The sequence below is a fragment of the Pipistrellus kuhlii genome, unplaced genomic scaffold, assembly GCF_014108245.1.
Source record: "Pipistrellus kuhlii isolate mPipKuh1 unplaced genomic scaffold, mPipKuh1.p scaffold_m20_p_40, whole genome shotgun sequence".
Taxonomy (NCBI): Eukaryota; Metazoa; Chordata; class Mammalia; order Chiroptera; family Vespertilionidae; genus Pipistrellus; species Pipistrellus kuhlii.
The window spans coordinates 469931-493861 of record NW_023425541.1 but is presented as its reverse complement, the minus strand read 5'-3'; the positions used below and the strand labels follow the sequence as shown (position 1 = coordinate 493861).

Below are 23931 nucleotides of genomic sequence, written 5' to 3'. Positions count from 1 at the left end.
GTCTCCCTTCATTTTACCTTATTCTCCTTTCTTTCTTTCTCTCATGCTTTCATAAAGCCTTTTAAAATACTCATCATATCCCAGTCATGTGCTATGAACTCATGTTCTATATACTCAATGACTTTCCATTCTAACATTTTTACTTCTATTTCCTTAACTTTTTCTTTACTTAAATCTGTTTAATTTATTATAAAATATGGTGTGCTTTGATTTTACAGTTGAATTTTAACAACTTATTGTTATAACAAATGTATTCTTACTGCAGAAAAACTATAAAAAATTATGAGAAAAACAAAACAAAAAACAAAATTCCCCATATAGAGATAATCACTGTTAATATTGTGGCATTTTCTTCCCATGTTCTTTATGTACCTATTACATTTTTTTTCTCTATCTACATATACCCATGTACTTGTAGACTCGGATGTGTGTATACCTATGTGTATAAACATGCATATATTGCAAACTAATATATGCATCCGTGTTTATATGTATCTGTCATTTACATATGTCTGTTTATGTATATGTGCAAACACGTATTTATTCGCTCATCTCATTTATTGTGCTTCTATTATGTGTTTGGGCACTGTGCTAAACACTGGTTATGCTATAGTGAACAAGGCAGACTCAGTTTCTGTTGTTATGAATGCTACTGTCTCATGTCAGTAGACCAAAGGGAAGGAAAAATATCTGTACTAATAAAATGGTAATATGCTAATTAGACTGGGAGACCTTCTGGATGTCCTTCTGGACAAAGATATGTGGTGGGGCCGAGGCCGAGGCAATTAGGAGCGATCAAGCCAGGAGGGGTGGGCAATTTGGGTGAGCAGGTCAGCAGGGGGGGGACAGCTTAGGGTGAGCAGGCTAGCAGGAGGGTCATTTTGGGGTCAAGCAGGATGGCATGGGGGGGTAGTTGGGGGTGCTCAGGCTGGCAGGGGGGCATTTGGGGGCAAGCAGGCTGGCAGGGGGGATGTTGGGGTGAGAAGGCTGTCAGGGGGCAGTTGGGGGCAATCAGGCCAGCATGATGGGGCAGTTGGGGGCGAGAAGGATGGTGGGGGTCAGTTGGGGGTGAGCATGCTGGCAGGCAGAGTGGTTTGGGGCTATCAGGCACGCAGGCAGGTGAGCAGTTAGGTGAGTGGTTCCGGATTGCGAGAGGGATGTCCCACAGGGATCGGGCCTAAACTGGCAGTCGGACATCCCCCAAGGGGTCCCAGATTGGAGAAGGTGCTGAGGGACACTCTCCTCCCCCACCCCTCCCCATGCACGAGTTTCATGCACAGGGCCATTAGTCCTATATAATGAAAGCCTAATATGCAAATTGACTGAATGGTGGAACTACTGGCAGAATGACCCATTGCTATGATGCACACTTGTGGGATCCCTTAACACGACCCGCGTGGTTCAGGGCCCACTCAGGGTCCGGTTTCTGGAGAAGGCCGCACACTAAAATGAAGAGAGAGACTGGAAAAGAGTTAATTTGGGAAAATGGGGGCCAGGCGGGAAGTCTACCTCTAGTGGGAAGACTAACCGCTCTTTGGCCTTTTACCATTCCTTTTATTGAGATTCTGAAACAAAGATATCTCTTAAGGAGGAAGTTCTAACAGCAGAAAATCAACTTACATTTACATATGATTAACAGATTAAAGTTGCCTCAAGCACCACTATCTCAACTATACAAAGAGTTAATGCCTCTGACCATTCAGAGCCATCAAGGTCGCATAGCACTTTTTACATTTTATCTCCAATGACAAAGCTAGGTTTTGGTTCCCTGTTCCTGGTTCCCTCGTGGTTCAGGGCCCACTCACACTGACTACCAGTGGTTAGATGCTCAACCTAGAAGCTGCCCTCGGGCCCCAGGACAGCCAAAGCAGGTGCCAGCAAGGGTCCCCCGATCACCCTGCAGATCGCCCCACAGAGGGAGGTGACCAGCAGTGGCAGCAGAGGGCAGGGCTGATGAGTGGGCAGCTCCAGGCTGGCCAAGGCAGGTGCTGGTGGGGGGCTCCTAATCACCCCACAGATCAGCCCTGATTGCCTGCTAGGCCTAGGGACCCTACTCATGCACAAATTTTGTTCAGCAGGCTTCTAGTACATAAGTAAAATAATTGTAAGTTGTAATAAGCACTAAAACAACAAAAATGGGCAGCTACTTTAGATCTAGTAGTCAAGGAAGGCCTCTGAAATTGTCATTAAGATCTAAAGAAAGCAAAGGTAAGGCCATGTGAATAATGGGGAAAGAACATTTCAGGCATAGAAACACAAACATACACAGTCCTTAACCTAGGAAAGAATGGTATAATCAAGGAATGAAATACTGGTGAGATATAAAGGAATCACAGCACAAAATATCTGAAAGGAAGCCTTAGGACCTCTAGCTATGGTAAGGTGTTTGGATTGTAGTCTAAGGGAAACCTCTAATGGGTATTAAGCAGGATATAATATGAGCTGATATTATATAGAGAATGGCTTGGAACAAGCCAATATTGTTACTGGAGACACCAATTAGGAGGTTAGAACAGTGCTTTAAGCAAGAGAAGAGGTTGGTTTGGGATACATTAGTGGTAGTGGAAATAGAAAACAATGGCTGGGTTAGAGACATATTTGGAATTAACACTGACAGTAATTATTGATAGATTGGATTATTGAGATGAGAGTGAAAGAGAAATCAGATATTATTCCTTACATTCTGGTTTCATTGATTGGGTAATGTAATTTCCTGAGATGGGAAAGCTTGGGAAAGAAACAAGAAGATTGTGTATAGCACTGTGTGTGATACACACACACACACACACATACACAAACATGCATTTATATACATAGTTTTGTATGTGCTTATGTATATAAACATATATATTTGTATTTATATATACATATGTGTTTATATGTATATGGTGTGTGTGCGTTTTATTTTTGCTAACTTGTTTACTTTCTACAAACTATATAGCAATTTTTGGTATTTTTTATTATACTTTACTATTGCCAGCATTGAGCATTATTTTTTTAAATGTTTATATTTGATAGATAAAATTCATATTTTTTGTTTTTATTTATGTATGTTTGATTTTTAATGGGATTGAACATTTCAAGTATTAAAATACTTTACTTATTGTTTGTCTTCTGCAACTCCCTCAATACTTTTCTCATTTAAAATTGGGTTTAGGCTCTTTGAATTTTTTAGCATTATGGCAGTCTTCATAAAGATACAGATGCTTACTTTATTCATTTATTTATTTAGTTACCTATTCAGCAAATATTTATTGAGTACCTACTCTGCTAATCGTTAGCATTTAGAGAGAAAAGACACAGTCTATCTTCATGCAGTCAAAATTATGAATGGTTTTATATGCTATCTGAAAAGGATCTGAATGAATACATTTGTTAGTAGTTCTTATTTTCTGGAACTGAATTCAGTGTAAATAAGACAATAGCTATGTGTAGACATGCTTGTGTTTGCATGACTGATTTTAAGGCTATACTGGGTAAACACTGTGTAGAATTTCTTTTCTGTGCTTCTGCTTTCTTTATTTGATCAATGAGAAGGCTCTGGTGGTAAAGTTATTTTTCCTTGTTTTCCCTAGGTCTTGGCCTTTCTCCATAGCCTCTTCATTTCTAACAACTTGACTGTGGAGCTCACACAAGATTTCCTCCCTTACAAACAAAAGCTCCAGCTAAGTTTGCAGAATGTAAGTTTGTATGTGGGCTTTTTACTTGACTCTGCATTACAATTGGATTTAAACCCTGATGACCTTGACTTTTGAATTCTAGGTTTTTGCACCCCAGCCAATTTGTCAAGACACACTGGTGCAGAGCACAGATATTTTAGTGTACTGGATAGTTCTTGCTCTTCCATTATTAACTCTTTCCTGTCTTTGGCAGTGATTGTTGCTCAATCCCACCCACCCACTGATAACTCTATCCAATATTTATTTAGAGTTGTTAATTTGCTATCTTTCTCCCAGATCAGAATTCAGTTATTGGCTTGTTTATGCACAGGTTTATGCTATTTTCCTGCTGATCAATCAAGACACTCTCATTGTAGGTTTTATTACAATGAATGCCCATGCCCCCCCCCACCCCACTACTTATTTCTAGATTTAACTATTGATAGATTATTTTCAATGGTTTTCTCCACTTTATTCCCATGTTGGCCCTTATAGATGGGCATAGGCATAGCCTTCTCATTCTTGTTACATTTTTTCTTATTTATTTATTTATTTATCTCACATTTAATGAATGCTTGTGGATATAAACATGCATATATAGTATGCCAGATATTGTAACATATAATGAGACATGTTAATTTTTCTCTCTTCAATGAATATACAGTCTCTTGGTGCAGAGAGACATAACCACAGATAACTCATAATGCCTTTTGATAAATGCTATAATAAAATTAAGAACAAAAATTTCAAAGATGCACAGAGAGTTTAACAATTGACCAACTAGTATAGTAAAAGAAGGCATCACTGAGGCAGTAACTTTGAGCTAGTTGTTTCAGTACATGAAATTTATAGGTGTATTTTTAGATGAAAATGGATGGTAAGTGGCAGTGGAAATAAATTTGGACTTGTTTGTTTAGGAGGATCTTGACTTACAGTTGCTATTGTTGTTGTTTTTATTTCTGGGGACTGTCATTACTGGGGAATTTTCTTTACCAGATTATGAGAGCCCTTATCTTCTCCTGATTTATAAAGTATTCTTATAACCAGGTTAATCATTTGAATCTTCTTCAAATATAGCTTGACAAGTATGAGTTTAGGAAGCCTTTGCATTAATATATGTGCTTATCTCATTTAGAGGAATGGGTCCAACTAGATAAGGTAGCTCAGATCACCTTTGTCACTGTCATGTGATGATAATTTTTTTTACATTTTATTTTTATTGTTGAAAGTATTACAGATGTCCCCTTTGTTTGTGTTTTCCTTTTACACACTGACCCCCTCCACCTCATACCCTCCCCTTCCAGGCTTCACCACTCTATTGTCTGTGTCCATGGCTGATGAGTATATGAATATAATTTCCCCCAGTTAATCACTTCTTTCTCACTCCCTACCCCCACCTTCCCTCTGAAATTCATCAGTCTGTTCCATGCTTCTATGTCTCTGGTTTTATTTTATTCATAAGTTTGTTTACTGGATTCCAAATATGAGTGAGATCATGTGATACTTTGACTATTTCATTCCACTCCCTTCTGGCTTGAAGTGTTTCTTTGAGAAGTCAGCTAATAGTATAATGGGAGCTCCCTTATAGGTAACTTTGTCTCTTTTTGCAGCCTTTAAGATTCTGTTTTTGTTACTTCATTTTAATTAATCAGAGTGTCAAACCTCAGTGGGACACAGACACCGGGGGGGGGGGGGGGGGGGGGGTGAGGGGTGAGGGCATGAGTTGGGGGTGGTGGGCGAGCAATAGGGTTATAAGGACACATATGTAATACCTTAATCAATAAAGAAAAAAAATTAAAAAATAAAGTAATTATCAAAATAGTTACCAAAATATTTTTAAAAATTTGCCTAAGTGTGGGTTTTTTGGGTTCAACTTGTTTGGGACACTCCGTGTTTCCTGAACTTGAGTGACTTTTTCTTTCTCCAATTTAGAGAAATTTCCTGTCATTCTTAGAATAGGTCCTCTATTCCTTTCTCAGATTCTACTCCTTCTGGTACCCCTAAAATGTGAATTTCTTTGTTTCATGTTGTCCAAAAGTTCCCTTAGACTCCTTCTTGCTTAAAATTTTTTTTTTTCCATTTGCTGCTCTGAATGTTTTTTTTTTTTTCTACATTGTCTTCTCATTTGCTGATTCAGTCCTCAGCTTCTTCTAGTCTACTGTTGAATCCTTCCAAGGCAGTGGTCAGCAGTTTGCCTCTCTGTTGACTAATGAGTTTGCCGACCACTGTTCTAGGGTGTTCTTTATTTCAGCTATGTAATTCCTCATTTCCAAGTGATTCTTATTTATTGTTACAACCTCTCTTTTCATGTTTGTGTAACCCTCATTAAGACCCTTATAGTTCTCATTAAAATGCTTGTAGGTCTAACTGAATTGTTTGACCACCCTTATTACCATTACTCTGAAGTCTTTATCAGACAAATTATTTACCTCCATTTCATTTAGTTCCTTTTCTGGAAATTCCTCCTTTTCTTTCATTTGAAAATTATTTCTTTGTCTCCCCATTTTTGGTATCTCTTTAATTTTGTTTCTATGTATTAGATCAAACTGCTATGCCTCCCAGATTGTGTGAGGTGGTCTTATGTAGTAGATATTTTATGTTACTCAGTTGTATGGTCTCTTGATCTTCTGAGCTGGGTCCTCTAGGAATTCCCCTTGTTTGAGTTATTTGGGTTCTCATGTTGTAGTTGGGTCTTGAATGTTATTATCCAGTTTATGGATGGAGTCTCTTCTCAGGCTGCTGGCTATGTGGCTCACCGCTGACCACGTCTTGTGAGCTGTTGTGAAGATGCTGACTGAATGGAATAAAATACAATACAACTAAACACAAAACAGAAGAAATAAAACAAAAATGCACACAAGACCCCTACAGCACCAACAAAAGCAACCACCAGAGAATAGAGAATTGCAAAAGAGAAAAGAGCAATAATGATAGAAAAAAAGAAAGAAAAATATGAGGAGAAAACAAAACAAAGCAAGCAAGCAAACAAACAACAGCAATAACAAAAAACAACCCAAAAAGGGGGGTATGGAATATGTAGATGCAGAGCTGAAATAAAAAAAATAAAAATAGAGAATTATGGTAATACAGGAAGGAAAATGGTTTAAAATAATGAAGGGAGATAAATGAAAATAAAATACAAGAACATTTTTGAAAAATAAATTAGAGGAGAAAGCACATTGACCTAAAAAAAGGAAAAAGTAAAAACATGAGAAAGCAGGAGAAAAAGAAAAGGGAGGATGAAAAGAGAAAAAAAATAGAAATAAAAAAAATAGTTGAGTAGAAAAAGGGAAGAGGAAAATTAGCTATATGAAGGAAAAAACAGACTAGAATAATAAATCAATAAAACAGGTAAAGATAAATACTAGAAGGGGAAAAAGGAAGGAAAGAGAAAAGAAAGAGAAGACAAAAGGGAGGAAAAAAAAAGAAAAAAGAAAAAAGGGAGGAAAAAATGTGAAGTGGCATTTGTTTCAGCCAAGTTTAGTGTCCCATGAGAACTCTCTTTGGACCCCACCCTTCTGTCTGCCAATTCTGGACTTCCTTTGAGGTACTTGGGTGCCTCTGTTAGGATCTGACCTTTTTTGGCTTTCAACAACCTGCTTGAAACTCCAAGTCAACCACATATGCACCTTTTGTGTCTGTCTCCATAGGCCTTGGCTGCATGCAGGAGGGGCCAGTCTGCCCTCTAACATAGGATGTTAGCAGCATAGGACACAGGGCTGAGTCAGCAAACTTTCTCTGGTTCCCTGAGCTCCACTTCTGCCTGCCTTTGCCTGCTAGCTAACTGTCAATCTTAATCACTCAAAAGTCTGTTTCTGAAAGGGCTGGGGAGGTGCTGTTTATTATACCTTTAGGGAATGTGGTGGGTGTGTTTCTCAGTCCCAGAGCTACTCCTCTGTGAGTGGCCCAAAATGTTACTCTGCCCTCAGCTAGGCTAGGCAGAGATCCTTGTATGGAGACCAGTGGGGTGGCTAAAAACCTGGAGTTTTTATCAGCTCTCTTGTGCAGGGAAAGTAACCAGTCTGTTTATGCATAGTGGGTTGGGTAGTCCTTCCTCTAATCCAGTCACCAGTGCTCCTGAGATTGTTCAGACCCATAGGCTTGGCCTTTGCTTTTGTTTCCTCTGAAAAGGTCAAAATGCAGGGTCTGGCATGAGGGATCCTGATGGTGAAACAGGTGTATCATCTAGGGCAGGTTTTTTTTTTTTTCCCCCCTGCCCTTCAGCTACTGGGAGTGCTAGTTCCTCTCAGCAAAAATGGCCCTTTAGTTTTAGGGGCCTAAGATGAAATACTCCTGGCTGCTGCTTTCTCACATATTCCTATAATGCTTCTACTCCAGCCTCTCTCTAGGCTCCTCAAGTCTACATGTCCCTTCCTGCACCCAAGTCTCCAGTGAGTAGCTGCAAATGAATACTCCTGTGCTCTGGGGTTAAAAAACAGCAGCAGCAACAACAAAAACAAAATGAAACTTAGGCTTTCTCTCCAACTGCCTCAGATCTTCCTACTCCAGACTCCACTGTAGTCAGCAACCCTGCCACCTTTCATGACTGGATGTTATGTGGGCCTCAGGTCTTGGCTCTGGTGCTCTGGGCTGTGAATACCAGCCTGGTTTATGAGCCTCTATCTTCTGAGGGAAAAGACCCTCCTGTAACTCAGTGCTCCTTCTTCTCTCTGCCCCGCTGGCCTGCCGCCCATGGAAACTGGGTCACCTCCTCTCGTGACCTCACCCTTCCTACATGTCTCCACATGTTTTCTGTCCTCCCTTGATGTAAGTCTCCTCCTCATCTGGACCTCAGTTGGTAATTCCAGATGAATGTGCTCCAAATTAGTTGTATTTTCTGTATAGCCCTGGTGCATGACAGGTCTGCCTGCTTGGTCGCCATTTTTTCTCTTCTCATGTGAAAATCTTGAAATTAAATGCTGTTGACCTCTAATGATTTTCATTCCCACATTTCATATTGTGTTTTGCCACTGTGTTTTAGTTTTGAATATTTAAAATATTACTTCTTACCATTAACTTTTGTTATTCATGGTTATGAAAACAGGTTTTTTGTTCACCTATCTTCAAAATAAGCACCCTTTCATACATTTTATTCTAATGGTCAGAATTTATATCAGAGTTCAGTAGGCAGTAACTTTACTTGAGGCAGAAGTTAGAAGTTGTTCTCTTGGTGAGGCAGTGGTCAGTCTCAGAATTCTAAGAGCCCTTATTTATTTGAGTTTTATGTGATTCCTATCAGAAAAAAAAATCTCCCAAATGTGGTTTTATGGTATATTGTTATTTATGTTTGTTGCTCTTTTTGTGTCTTTACTGTTGTTCAACTCCATAAAATTGTTTTCTAGTCTTTATGGCATTCAACACTTTTTTTTTTTTTTTGCTATGTTGTAACATATGATAAGAGCTAAGAAAACAGTGGGTCTCTGACCAAAAATTGCTTATTTATGATGATGATGATGATGATAATATCTTGACAGACAAGAAATCATTTCTCCAGTACCAGAGAAGAGATGGAAGAACTTAAGAAAAGGATGAAAGAGGCTCCACAGACTTGCAAACTTCCAGGACAGCCAACAATTGAAGGCTATCTCTATACCCAAGAGAAATGTAAGTGGGAATACATGGATACCCACTTGTTTTAAGTAGGCAGTCACCTACTGCTTCCTTGCCCTTCAAAACTTCAGGCACCAATAATGATCATAGACCCCTGAGAACTATACCTCTTTGGAGAAAAGTTTGGGAATAGTAAAAATAAGAAGGAAGCATAAATTTGAGGGGAAGGTTAAGTAATTGTTTTCCAAAGGCTCTGGGATAATAAGACTGCAGGTTTTCTCTGAGATTCAAAAATGGTGATTGTTAATCACTTAGTCATTTTAATGACTCTTACTGTGGCAAAAAGGGAGATAAGGGAACAGGCAGAAAAATAATATTTATTATACCTACTAAGTGCTCTAAGTACTGTATCTCATTTAATCTTTGAAACCACTTTGCCATTTTTCACATGAGGCCACTTAGGCTTAGAGATATCACTAGTTGAAAGTCAGCCAACTGTCAAGTAACAGCCTAAGAGCAAACTCATGTGTATGAAAAGTCAAAACCTTTGCTCCTATCTCCATACTCTGTATCTTCCACTGCCTTAGGATTATATGGTTGCCCATAAGTCACTAAATAATCATTGTGATTTCAGTGGGCAAGGCAATTGTTCACTGATAGCCAAGGAAAATGTGTTAACTTATGCACTCACTAAACATTGCAGATGATTCACATATTCCTGCCTCCTAAATTACATTATGGAAACCTGTATGTATAGTTTGATTTTCCTTATGAACTATGACCTAATGCTCATAAAGCCTGTGATTTTATTCCCTGCCCAAAATTCTACCTGGAAAGTAGGCAAAAGAGGCTACCCAGAGGTTTACCTGTGGCAAAAATCACTGAATACACAAAGCATAATATCGTAGCAGTGATGTTATTTTGCTTTTCCTCTCTTAAGCAATAGTCATTCCTTCAACTTTGCCTTGCAGGATTTCTCAGTCTCAGCACTATTGACTCTTTGGGATTGGTAATTTTTTGTTTTGAGGGGGGCATACTATGTATTCTAGAATGTTTAGCAGCATTTATCCCCACTTTATTTTTTAAAAACTCCCTAGGTGAAATGTCTTTAGATGTTGCCAACTGTCCCCTGGGAGGGAATATTGCCCCTGGTTATGAACCACTGTAATATTATTTAAAAAAAAGTATAGAGTAATGGGCTTATAATCTTGGCTCTAATACTTTTTAGATATATGATCCTTCTATGTCCCTGTTTTCTAATTTGTCAAATGGATATGGCATTGCTATTCAGTTGAATGTATGCTTACTGAGCATTCTTTTTTCCAGATAATGTTCAGTACATTAGGCATACAAAAAAACAAACAAAAGAAAAACCTTCATTTTTGCCCTCAAGAACTACACATTTTGATGAGGAAGATGGAAAGCATATCAATAATTATAATGAAACTAGTGGCCTGGTGCACAACATTGGTGCACTCGGGGTGGGGCGGGGGGTGTACCTCAACCTGGCCTGAGTCTTGTCACAGTGCAAGAGCCTTGTGATCCATCACCCCAAAGATGTAGGCCCTACACACCATCTGGGGCTCCTCGATGATTTCCCCAAAGAGGTAGGCTGGAGCCAGGGAAGGCCTGCAGACCTCCGGGCAAGGCCACGATGGAGACCAGCTGACCTCCACATGCCTGTGGACCCATGGCTGGGGCTATGGTGGAGAGTCTGCTCCACTGCGGCTCTGCCCTCAGGTTAGACCTGTGGCAGAGGGGCATCTGCATGCACCTATGGACCCATGGCCGAAGCCGCCCCCATCCTCGATGCTGCAAGTCCCCACCCACCTGCGCTTACTCTGCACGCAGCCTGCAGATAGGCATTGTGATGGCATCCCAACCAATTTGCATATTACCCTATTATTAGTATAAATGTGTTGAGAATATATATATAAGGGATATCTATAGTAATAAAAGAGTAATATGCCAACTAGACCAGACATCCTTCTGGATGACCTTCTGGATGAAGCCAGGACTGTGAAGGAGGCCTAGGTTCCAGGTGTCTGCCAGCAGCTGGAGGGAATCCCGGGTCCCGGTGCCAGCAGCCGGGGAAAGGAAGACCTACTCTTGAATAAATTTCATGCATCGATATATATATATATATATATATATATATATATATATATATATATATATATATATATATTTTATTTTATTTTATTTTTTTTATTTTATTTTATTTTATTTTATTTTATTTTATTTTATTATTATTATTATTTTTTTTCCCCACTGAGGAAGTTATGTTCAAATTGGACTTGAATTATGACTGGGATCCTGACAGGTAAAGAAAAAGGAAAATAATACTCCAGGTGTATACCACTGCATGAATGGAGACACAGAGGTGTGTGAGGAAATAGTTTATTTGTAGGGTCTTGATTTGCCAAGAATAGTCCTGGTTTATATCTGTTGTCCTGATGTAATTATCAGTGGTGCCCCATTCACTCTTAAATATGTCTTGAGTATGGTTGATAAATTATATGGCCACATATTTATTTGGTAACTGAGAGTAATTAAATGAGATGGAACACAGATAGAAGGGTTAGAAAAGCTAAATATGGTCACAACATGAAGAGCTTTGTGGGCCAACTTTAGGAGTTTTCAGATAATGGAAAAATCATGAATGGTTTATAATGAGATGAATGACAGAGTTATATAGTTAAAATATTCCTTTAATAAAATAGTAGAGAATGGACTAGAAAGGAGTGAACAGAGATGGGGGAAACCAGATAGAAGGCCACTGAAATAATTAATTGGAAAAATGATTACTTTATTTTGCTTGAAATATCTTATAAAAGATGAAAAGATAAGTCAGCAATAGGGTGTGGGACTAATTTAGTTCTAAAAGAGATGGAGACTATTTGACAGCTAAAAGACAGGCATTTAGGGGATAGAATGTGCAGAACCCAACCACTAATCAAATGGGGCACATTACAGGGAAATAGGACCATTACCCACATTCTTAAGGATTTCTCAGTTAAGTAGGGAAATTAGACGTGAAACCCTAAAACTTTAATACATTGTTGAAAACACAAATGACTTCTTGTCAGTTCTCTGACTTAGTTCCTATTATTAACTTGTTGTCTAGAAAGGCAAATAATATCAATAAATGAAACAATGATAATATCATAAAAAACCACTGTGTATTGAATTTTTTTTGATGATATGTTTCCAGCTTATGCAATAGGATGCATAGTGGCAGCATTCATAGGGAACATGGCAAGATGAGTGGTTTGGAGCAAGCCAGAGTAGATGTGGAAAGAGTTGATGAGGGTTTAGATCTCCATATGTACAGGGAGCATGACCCTGAAGGCCAAGGTGTAAACAGCTTCCATCTTGGAGTCGGACTGACCATGCAGCCAATAAATTAATTTATTAGCTCACTTTTGCCTCTCTTTCTAGGGGCTTTGGGAATATCCTGGATGAAATACTACTGCCAGTATGAGAAAGAGACCAAAACACTCACCATGACGCCAATGGAGCAGAAGCCAGGTGCTAAGCAGGTCAGTTTTTCTTGGTGCCACATTTTTTGCAATGCATCTAGGCCTGCATCTCAGAAAAGAGTATATGTTGACTTAGTGTCAAAGAATCAAATCCATCACTGTCATGTCAAGCCATGGCTTCATATGTTCTCTTTGGCATTGGGCCGGATACTTCTCAGTTGAGCAAAAGATCTCTGTTAATTATGTCAGGGCTTTGGAAAGTGCCTCTACTCTTTCATACCATTTACTAAATTATTACAACTGCCTGTCATGTTGTAGAAAGAAAATTTGCAAAAGTATGGATGAATTGTGGGTGGAGAATATGTCTTGCTTTTAAGGAAGCTCTATTATAGGAGTCTTTTAAATAGTAAGAGTTTAAAATATAATTTACCAAACTTCCTTTTTAAAAGAGTTAGTCCGTTGTCTAAAGTTGGAATAACCTATTCTTCACAGTCTATGTAATAATACTAAAATATCTTTAAGCAGTTAATGCCTCTTCTTCTTCCTTCCAAACTTTCCTCCACTACCCAAAGTGGCAAATGACTTTAATATACTGAAAACATATTTTACTTAACTGGAAGAATCTGATATGCTATGTATGTTATGTTAGACCATAGAGCTAAAACTTTTATTCTGTCATCTCACTTTTGCCTAGCTTTGCAGGATTTTTGGGAATACACACACACACACACACACACACACACACACACACACACACACTCTTTTTTTTTAAAATATATTTTATTGATTTTGTACAGAGAGGAAGGGAGATAGAGAGTTAGAAACATCGATGAGAGAGAGTCATCGATCAGCTGCCTCTTGCACCCCCCCCACTGGGGATATGCCCGCAACCAAGGTACATGCCCTTGACCGGAATCGAACCCGGGACCCTTCAGTCCCCAAGCCGACGCTCTATCCATTGAGCCAAACCGGTTTCGGCCACACACACACTCTTAAGATAAAAGCTGATAGACTATTAATATGCTAAAGTAGTTCAATGTTTCATTTTAAAATATATATATATTTATTGATTTAGAGAAAGGAAGGGAGAGATATATATAATGAGAAACATTGATGAGAGAGAAACATTTATTGGCTGCCTCCTGCACTCCCCTGCCTGGGAATCTAGCCTACAACCAGGGCATGTGCCCTAAGCAGGAATCAAACCATGACCTCCTGGTTCATAGGAGGTCAACCACTGAGCCACACTGGTGGGGCTCAATGTGCCCTTTTAATTGTCTCTCAGAATGGGTCTTAGTGATTATATTTAAGTATTTTAATTCTTTACAAATTGGCAAAGTGACTTGTTAGCATTGAAAGTTGTAGTACATGAAGACCCAATTTATGTAGAAAGGTAATTGGGTTAATTTTTCTTTATTGTGGTCTTTTCCATAGACAATCTTGCTTGTGTGGCTTGTTCATGGAAAATTAGAGAAGATTGAGATTTAGTTGCAGGATGCCAAAAACTGCTTTTTTTGTTCTTTAACCACACATTTTGTTACTCTGCTTCTAATGTCAACTGGAGAAGGGATGCAACTCTAAATAAGGATACCAAATGGTATGAAGGTGTTTCAGAACCTTCATCCATGTTTCCATATGGGCCTGTTACTCATTCATGACTTCAAAGTTTTCCTTACTTTTCAGTCTGCCAACTGCTAATGCACCTTTAGATGTGATTCCAAAGCACAGATCTTAGTTCTTTTCCGTTGGAACTGAGCTGATGTACCTGATAGGCAAGTGCTTATAAACAATACTGTCCTGCAGTCTCTTTCTTTTCTTTTTATATATACACTAGAGGTCTGGTGCATGAAAATTCATGCACTGGAGGGGGAGTCCCTCAGCCTGGCCTGGCCCCTCTTAGAGCCCAGGAGCCCTCAGGTGCGAGATACAATCCAGCAATCAGGGGAAGGTGATGCCCCTATCTTACTTCTGATGCCACTGCTGGCAGTGCAAGCCTCAGCTGACCCTGGTTACCTGAGCCTCAGGGGGCCCTGGGTGGCTGGGAAGCCACCATCTGAGGCTTGCTTGTGCCTCAGGCTGGCTTTGGGTGGCTGGGGGTGCTGAAGGGACGGGGACTCTGGAGGCAGGCACGCAGCAAGGACTAGAGGCCTGGTGCACAAAATTCGTGCACAGGGGTGTCCCTTAGTCCGGCCTGCACCCTCTCCAGTTGGGGATCTCTCAGGGAATGTCCGGCTGCCTCTTGCAATCCAGGACCACTGGCTCCTAACTGCTCGCCTGCCTGCCTGTATGATCACCCCCAATCCCTCTGCCTGCCTGATTGCCTCTAACCACCTCTGCCTGCCTGATTGCCCCTAACCACATCTACCTGCCTGCCTAATCACCACTAACTGCTCTGCTACCAGCCAGATTGACTCTAACTGCTCCCCTGCTGGTCTGATTGCCCCTAACCACCTTTGCCTCGCCCTGCACCCGGACCCAGAATTCCCTCATTCTGGCTGGCCAGAGGCACCCAGAATCTGGGCTGGCTTTGTCCAGGCCATCCGCTGCCGCAGGTGACTGTGGGCAGGCAGCTTCGCCTGGGCCACAGCCGCAGGCACCCAGGATTCTGGGGCGAGTGGCTACTCCCTCTCCCAGGCTGCAGGCTCAGGTGCAGATGCTGGTGGCCCGGACCACTGGGTGGGCAGCTTGTCCCTCTCCTGGGCTGGAGCTCCAGCCACTGGCACTGGGACCACAAGGTTGGTGGTTGTCCCTCTCTCGGGCTGCAGGCACAGCCGCAGGTGCTGGTTACCTGGGACCACAGGGTAGGTTGCTTGACTCTCTCCCAGGCCATAGGCGCAGGTGCAACTGCTGGCACTGGGGACTGTGGGCCAGGTGTCTTGTTCCTCTCCCGGGCTGCAGCCCTAGCTGCTGGCGCCTGGGACTGCGGGGTGTGTAGCTTGTCTCTCTACTGGGCCAGACTGCGGGTGCAGGTGTAGCCGCAGCCACTAGTGCCTGGACCCACTGAGTGGGAGGCTTGTCCCTCTCCCGGGTTGCAGCCCCAACCTTTGGCGGGTGGCTTGTCCCTCTCCCAGACCATAGGTGCAGGCACAGCTGCTGGCACTGGCGACTGTGGGCCAGGTGGCTTGTCCCTCTCCCGGGCTCCAGCCCCAGCCCCAGCCACTGGTGCCCGGGACCGCAGAGCAGACAGCTTGTCCCTCTCCCAGGGCACAGGTGCAGCTGCTGGCACCCAGAACCGTGGGGTGGGCGGCTTGTCTCTCTCCTGGGTCGCTGCCTGGCTGGTCCCCATTCCTCTCCCATGAGCTCATTTGTGACTGGTTGGTCCGCATTCCTCTTTTCCCATTGTTGAGTGTCTGAGCTATTATGGTGTGATGACCATTTGCATAGTAGCTCTTCATTATATAGGATTACTTTCCAAATCCTGGACTTGAAAGTTCCTTTTTTAGACAGTAAGGTCATTTAGGCCCTTTCTCTCCTGCTCAGAGGTGCCTACTGCAAAACTCAAGACAGGCAGTGAATGCCAATTTCACATCCTCCTAACATATAAGAGCAAGCCCTTCTTTTAGTTTATCTCCCCATGTTCCCTTTTCATTGAGTGGCTGCTTGCAAAATTGCAGCCTGTCACAGCCTTAATAGTTTTCCTATGGTATTTCTTATGGAATGGAAAGAGGAACATGTTTTTCCATTATGAAGGGAGGGGAGGTGGAAATAATTACTTGAATTTTTCTCAATTATAGTTGGAAATGACTTCTTGTCAGTTCTCTGACTTAGTTCCTATCATTAACTTGTGCTCTAGAAATCCAAATAATCCAAATAAATGAGTATTATAAAATCGAAAAAAGCCACTGTGTATTGAATGTCTGCTGTGTGTCAGGTGCTGAATACTTTCCATCATGTGCCTCATTTACTCTCGCAATAACACTGTGATGTATGGTTAGTTGAATTTGAAGATAGATTAATTAGCCCTCTTTCTGACTATGGTACTCAACACTGTTCCCTATTATTTCAGCCTATCAGCTTCCATTTGTATTGTGCTGCTCACTTTACAGATCACTTTCCCAAACATGGTTTGTTTGTTTGTTTTAGTCCTCACCTGAGGAGATATATATATATATATATATATATATATATATATATATATATATATATATATTATTGATTTCTTTACAGAGAGAGGTATAGAGAGTTAGAAACATCGATGAGAGAGAATCATCGATCAGCTGCCTCTTGCACACCCCCTACTGAGGATGTGCCCGCAACCAAGGTACATGCCCTTGACCGGAATCGAACCTGGGACCTTTCAGTCCATAAGCCAACACTCTATCCAGTGGGCCAAACCGGTTTTGGTGATATTTTTTATATTGATTTGAAAGTGAGAGCAAGTGTGTGTGTGGGGGTAGAGGAGAGAGAGAGAGAGAGAGAGAGAGAGAGAGAGAGAGAGAGAGAGAGAGAGAGACATCAATGTGAGAGAGAAACATGGATCTTAACAGGGATTGAACCTACAACATGAGTATGTGCCCTGACCAGGAATTGAACCTGCCACCTTTTGGTGCATAAGATGATGCTCCAACTAACTGAGCCACGCTGACCAGGGTGGCATAGAAGCTTTTTGATTTTGAGTAAAGTACTTTTTGCTTGGTGTCATATTTCTTCTTAGAAAAATGGCAAGGTTGATGACGTAGTAAACATTTATTAGTGCTGTTTATTATGCACTAGAGATATAAAGATAAATAAAACATTGCCCACATTCTTGAGGATTTCTCAGTTAAGTAAGGAAACGATTCATGAAAATATAAAGCTTTAATATAAATTAATTGTGCAAACACATAATGTCAATGTATGTGATTTGGGAAGGATTTTAGAGGAAATCAAACTAAATTGCAGGTTGTAGAACAAGTAGGAGTTTAACCAGGCAAATAATATACATAGTCATTTTAGGTGGAGGAAACAGTATATGCAAAGTTATGGAATCATTAAAGAGCATGATACATGTATGAAATAGTAGTTTTACATTCATGGGGGTGGTTGCAAGGGAACCTGGAGTGGAGGGCAAGACCTAGGCCCCTGAACTGTGATGCCACCAAATGTGAGGGAATTCAGAATTTAAAGTAGGAGGGTGAGTACATAATGCAGTTATGAATCATTCTCATCTTGAGCAACTAACAATGCTTGATATTCTAAATCCTGGGGCAGGAAAGACAGATTGAAAGATGAATTTAGAGTTGAGTTTGCATAGTGCAGGAGCAGCAGAAGAATAGGCTTTTGGTGGTTGAGTGTGTCAAAGAGAGAAAATAATTGGATTATCAGCTGTATCAGCCAGTTTAGATGGTACAGTGCTTAGGCATAGGCCTGGTATTTGGGGAGTGTTTCTCAATTTGAAACAGTAAGGTGTGTGTATTATTCCCATTTAATAGGCTGTGGAGTTAAGATTCAGAGAGTCAAAATTATTTTCCCTAGATCCTATAGCTAGTAAATGGCCTAATTGAGACAAAACCCCAGGTTTTAAGCCTCTTAGTTTAGTGCCATTTTCATTATACCAACATGGGTGACCTGGGATAAGCCATTTTACCTCTCTGAGCTTCTTCCAAAGATTATGAAGAAAGTTGGCTTATGAATACTTAGTGTAATATGTGGCACCTAGTAGGAGATTAATAAATGTTACTTCTCTTACCTATACCACATTGTCTCTGTTGAAATAATAGAGGGAAACTAATTAGTGTAAGGCTGGGGAATTTTAACCTATGGAAAAGGTGGATTTCATTGGCCTTGTTAAGTGCCCACAAGGCTAAGGTGGGCCAAATCATTCTGCGCATATGAAATACCAAATGCCACTTTAACTAATACACACATTAAATTCCTTACTCCAACCCTATCTTTGGAGTCATTGCTTTTGGAAACTCTGACATTCTCGAGAGTCTAGAAGTGAAGAAGAGAAATGTTTGTCTCCCCCTCCTCCATTAGCCACTTTAATGAAAGGAGGGTTGCAGAAAGCCACTTAATCATAGCAATCTCCCTACCTAGACATCTAACAAAAAGTTTATTTTGGACACTTAATGTGATTCTGGGCAGCCTGTTTCTCCTTCACTCCCCTTACAAGGTAAGGCTTACATGATGTGAAATGAGCTTCCTATTTAATCTGGTGCATTTGGAAAAGAGTGATGGCCTACCTTGAATATAATTTTCTTTTCATCTCAGCCATTTATTGATTTTTGGAGCAGGGAGAAACCATCTGCCATCTTGCTGCAACTACCATCTGAAGAGACAAAGGTTCTCAGTGAGGCTATACAGATGCCTTCCAAGTGACACAAAGGACACTGTAGAATGCAGAAGCTTTTGTGCACCCCCCCCTCCCAAATTGACTATTAATCCTTCTCTTCTATCAGGGGCCCTTGGACTTAACCCTGAAGTACTGCGTGAGAAGGAAGACGGAGTCTATTGACAAGAGATTCTGTTTTGATATAGAAACTAATGAAAGGTAAGCTGTGCTGGTGTGGATTGATTATGTCCCCTGTACAAGGTGCTGAGCCTGGGTAGATCTTTTCCTCTATCATCTCTTGTTGATGAAAATGAGCAAATCTATTCATGATATCGTTGTCTTAGCTCTTCTGGCCACCCTTCACAGAGATCCCTGTTAGACCTGGCCCAGTGTTGGTTCTCTCTATGAAAGCTTCAATCAGCTTTGCCTCACCTGCTCTAGGCAGAAAAAGTCATTCCTAGGATTTAATTTGCTATCATATATGCAAAAGGTCAGTGTTTAACGATGTGACAAAAAGGACAAGATAACAAAACTCATTCCTTTTAAAATCTCCTAATATCCTATATAACAGTGGTTGGCAAACCAAGGCTCTCGAACCACATGTTGTTCTTTGGCCCCTTGAGTGTTCTAATGCCACTTCTTCAAAGTAGACTCGCCCAGGCTGAAAACCGAGTTCTGCGCATGAGCCACAAAGTTTCAATCGCACTGTACATGTGCACCTGCACATGGTATTTTGTGGAAGAGCCACACTCAAGAGGCCAAAGAACAGCATGTGGCTCACGAGCCGAGGTTTGCCAAACTCTGCTATAAAACAAAAGGCTAATATGTAAATCAACTGAATGATGGAACGACCTGTAGCTATGACGCATACTGACCACCAGGGGGCAGATGCTCAATGCAGGATCTTCCCCTGGTGGTCACTGTGCTCCCACAGGTGGAATGCCACTCAGCCAGAAGCTGGGCTCATGGCTGGTGAGTGCAGCGTCAGTATCGTCAGTATCGGGAACCTCTGCTGCCTCTCTGGCAGAACTAAGAATGTCCAACTGCCTGCTTAAGCCATCAGTTGGACATCCCCCAAGGGCTCCCGGACTGTGAAAGGACACAGGCTGGGCTGAGGTTGTCTCCTCCCGCCGCCTGAGTGCATGAATTTTGTGCACCAGGCCTCTAGTAGCATATAAGAACAAGTGAATTGGAACACAGTTTTAATAAATATATATCTTTTTTGATTTTAGAGAGAGGAAGGGAGAGGGAGAGAGATAGAAACAACAATGATGACCAGGAATCAAACCAGCAACCTCTCAGTGAATTTCTCAATGCTCAATCACTGAGCTATATTGACTGGGCTGGACAACATTTTAATAGGAGCTAGATGTGATGAAGGGTAATAGTACTGGGGAGTAATATTTTCTTCCACTTGGTGCAAACTTCATACAGACTTTTCCTACTTTGCAGATATTTATGTCTAGTGGAATTAGTTTGATTATCAACTTTCTGATTTCAGACAAGGCTTACAAATTTTGGACTTCATTTTATTTGTTTCTCTTTGGTGCCCCCCCCCCCCCACCATTTTTTTTCCCCCCTTGACCTGAGGACATTTTTTAAGAGAGGAATTTAACCTTTAAACTTTAAAATGAGAGCAATTGAAATTACTTTGGATAAACACATGTTATGTAGGTGGGAGGTTGGTCCAAATTTCAGTGAATAAATAGGCTTCTATATTTTATTTCAGTCTATTGCTTCTATGGAATAGGTACTGAGTAATAGAATATTATTTAATGGAATGATCATATTACTAGAAAGGAACCTGGAGGACCAATTATAATCTTACCTAATAATAGACAAACATGTAAATTGACTGTACCTTCACTACACTCATAGCCAATCAGAGTAACTATGCAAACTAACCCAAACAAGATGGCGGTTAATTTGCATACACAGTTGCCCAGCACCTGTGTCCCAGGAGCATCCTGGCACCCAGGTCATTGTGAGGTAAGGCCCGGGCAGGAGCATACGCCCTGCGATCAATCGTAGGGAGCTGGGGCTTCGCTCCTGCTCAAGGCCGAAAGCTCTGAAGGCTTTTGGCCTGGTGCAGGAGTGGGCCCCCTGTGATTGATCGCCTGGGCAGGAGTGTACCCCCTGCAATCAATCACAGGGAGCTGTGGGGTCTGCTTTCGGCCTGGGCAGGAGCAGAACCCCTGTGATTGATTGTAAGGAGCTAGGGTTCCATTCCTTTCCAAGAGGCTTTCGGCCTGGGCAGGCCTGGGCAGGGGCAGAGCTGGTGATCATAGGGAGCTTCGGCCAGAGGCTTTAGGCCTGGGCAGGGCCCATCCTGCGATTGGTGTGAACTATAGAGGAAACATCTTTTCTGACTGCACATTGGCTAAGCTTCCTGTATGCCACTGGTAATATTCTTAGTAACTTGGGTAATAAGAATCCAAAAAGGTGATTTAGAGTTTTTCCACCACAGTTCTGGAGAAAAAACGAAGATCCGCTGCTGGAGGGCTAAGAAATGTCTTATCCTGCCCTAGCTGGTTTGATTCAGTGAATAATGCCTCAGCCTGCCGACTGCAGGGTCTGAATTTGATTCTGACCAAGGGGATGTACCTAGATTCCAGGCTCCTCCCTGGCCAGGGCCCAGATCAGGGCTCATGCAGGAGGCAACCAATCAAAGTGTTTCTCTCACTTTGATGTTGCTCTCTGTCTTTCCCTTTCTCTTTCACATTCTCTAAAAGTCAATGGAAACATATCCTCAGGTGAGGATTAAAAAAAGAAAGAAAGAAAGAAAGAAAAAGAAAGAAATGCATATCCTATGAAAGACACATCTTGAAAATGCCTAATGAAGTTTATCATTTTTTCTTGGTGAAGGGACTGGAGTCAGTGTTGATAAAAACACCTTGGTGGCTGTGGTGATTGGCAGTGGCTGCAGCAGCATTAAATAACATTATCACTTAAAGAAAGGGCTGAGAACAGTGTTTGGCACATAAGAGGTATTCAGCAAATGTCAGCATTGTGCTGCTGCTGCTGTAGTTGTTATTGCTATTATTATCATTGCCATTCAAGCTCTGATGGGCTATGAGCCTTTGGCTTCAAATGTTGGTAGGAATAGAGGATATCTTTTTATTAGTGTTCCTACCAACATTTGAAGCCACAGGTTCATAACCCATCAGAGCTTGAATCGCAATGATAATAATAATAATAACAACTACAGCAGCAGCAGCACAAATGCTGACATTTGCTGAATACCTCCTATATGCCAAGCACTATTCTCAGCCCTTTAAGTGATAATGTCCTTTACTCTTTACCACAGTCACATGAGGTAAGGGTATTATTATTCCAATTTTACAAAGGAAGACAAGGAGACAGAGAGAAAGTAAACAAGTCAGATTACATAACTGGAAAATGGTAGAGCCAAGATCTAAATCCAGTCATTCTACTTTCCAAGCTCGCACTTTTAATCACTACACTCTTCTGGAAATATGCTGTGTATGCCTTTTTGTTCCAAATGGGTCACTGAGACCTCAGGAAGGGCAAAAGATTTATCTTAGGTCAGAATAGAAGACCCTGGATTAGATGTCAGTACTTTGTCATTCTGTTCATAAACAGTATTGTTCTTTGAATTTGACTTGCTGTAGCACTTAAAAATCTATAAATGCTTCCTGAATAGTACAATACTTGTTTATTCAGCTTCTCTGTAAAGTGAAGCAAGGACATATTCTGGATTTTTTATTTCCCAATTAAAGAAACTCAGTTTCAGAATGGTTTTAATATTGTATCCGGTCTTCAGTTTCTGCTTTTCTGTCTGTTGCTCATTTTCTTGTTTTCTTTCTTTCTGGCTGCAGGATTCATCTACATAGCTTCCTTTACAAAGATTTCTAGACTTTCTAGCCCTGTAAGATATATCCAAAAGGTTGGGGGTTTCTAAGAGAAAGATAGACATGAAAGAATTCACTATCCAAAGCCAAGTCTTGGTTTTCAATTGATTATTTTTTAAAGATGATTTAAGAGTGTTCTTTCTTAAGGAGTACTTTAATGAAGTAAGAGATGAAAGGGCAGGTAGAACAGGAATAGCATGATATCAGGACTAGAAAGCACCTTCCAACTTGTGTGTTTTAATACCCTTATGGATAACGAAAGAGGCCCACAGAGCTCCAATGACTTTTTCCAGGTCTCTCATCATTGTTCTCATAATTTCATGACTTGAGAGAGGTCTCATCTTATACAAGTAGTGAGAGGAGCAAGCTTCTCATAATGGCACAGTGAGGTAAAGAATGCAAGGAGACTTTATGCTTGTAATAATATTGTCAATCCCAAATTTCCAATTTGTTTTGTTTTTTGAAGTTTGAAAAAGACAATACAACAACTTGGGATATCTCTGGGTATAGGTAGCCTGCAAGTAAGTAAAATAAAATTGCCATTGAGGCCCTCTGCCATGATGAAGAGGCCTTATAGTGTACTGTTTACAGAGGCCTTATAGTGTACTGTACACTATAAGGCCTCTTCATCATGGCAGAGGGCCTCAATGGCAATTTTATTTTACTTACTTGCAGGCTACATATATATATTATTTTTTACAGACAGGAAGGACAAGGGATAGAGAGTTAGAAACATAGATGAGAGAGAAACATTAATCAGCTGCCTCCTGCACACCCCCTACTGGGGATGTGCCTGCAAACAAGATACACGCCCTTGACTGGAATTGAACCAGGACCTCTAAGTCCGCAGGCTGACGCTCCATCCACTGAGCCAAACTGGCTAAGTGGTTAAGGAAGAACATGGCTTCTAGGCCAGAATTACTGAATTCAAATTCTGATCTACTATATTTACCCAATATGTTAATTTAGGTAACCTCTGTATTCCTCAATTACTGCTTCTGTAAAATAGGATTTAAAAAAAAATAAAACATCCTCTGTGGTACCTGCTTTATGGGCTTCCTGGATATATTAAATAAATTAATGCCTATAAAATACTTAGAACAGGACCTAATACC

The 23931-nt window shown here is 40.9% G+C and overlaps 1 protein-coding gene across 2 annotated transcripts in view; it reads left to right on the top strand.

Annotated features, from left to right (window-relative positions):
* Positions 1–23931, top strand: part of OPHN1 (oligophrenin 1) — a 333832-nt gene that overhangs the window by 158433 nt on the left and 151468 nt on the right. For both annotated transcript variants that reach the window (XM_036411404.2, XM_036411403.2), the window contains exons 8-11: positions 3576–3680; positions 9134–9263; positions 12651–12751; positions 19072–19163. In XM_036411404.2, the coding sequence (XP_036267297.1) occupies positions 3576–3680; positions 9134–9263; positions 12651–12751; positions 19072–19163 (428 nt within the window). The remainder of the gene's footprint in view (positions 1–3575; positions 3681–9133; positions 9264–12650; positions 12752–19071; positions 19164–23931) is intronic.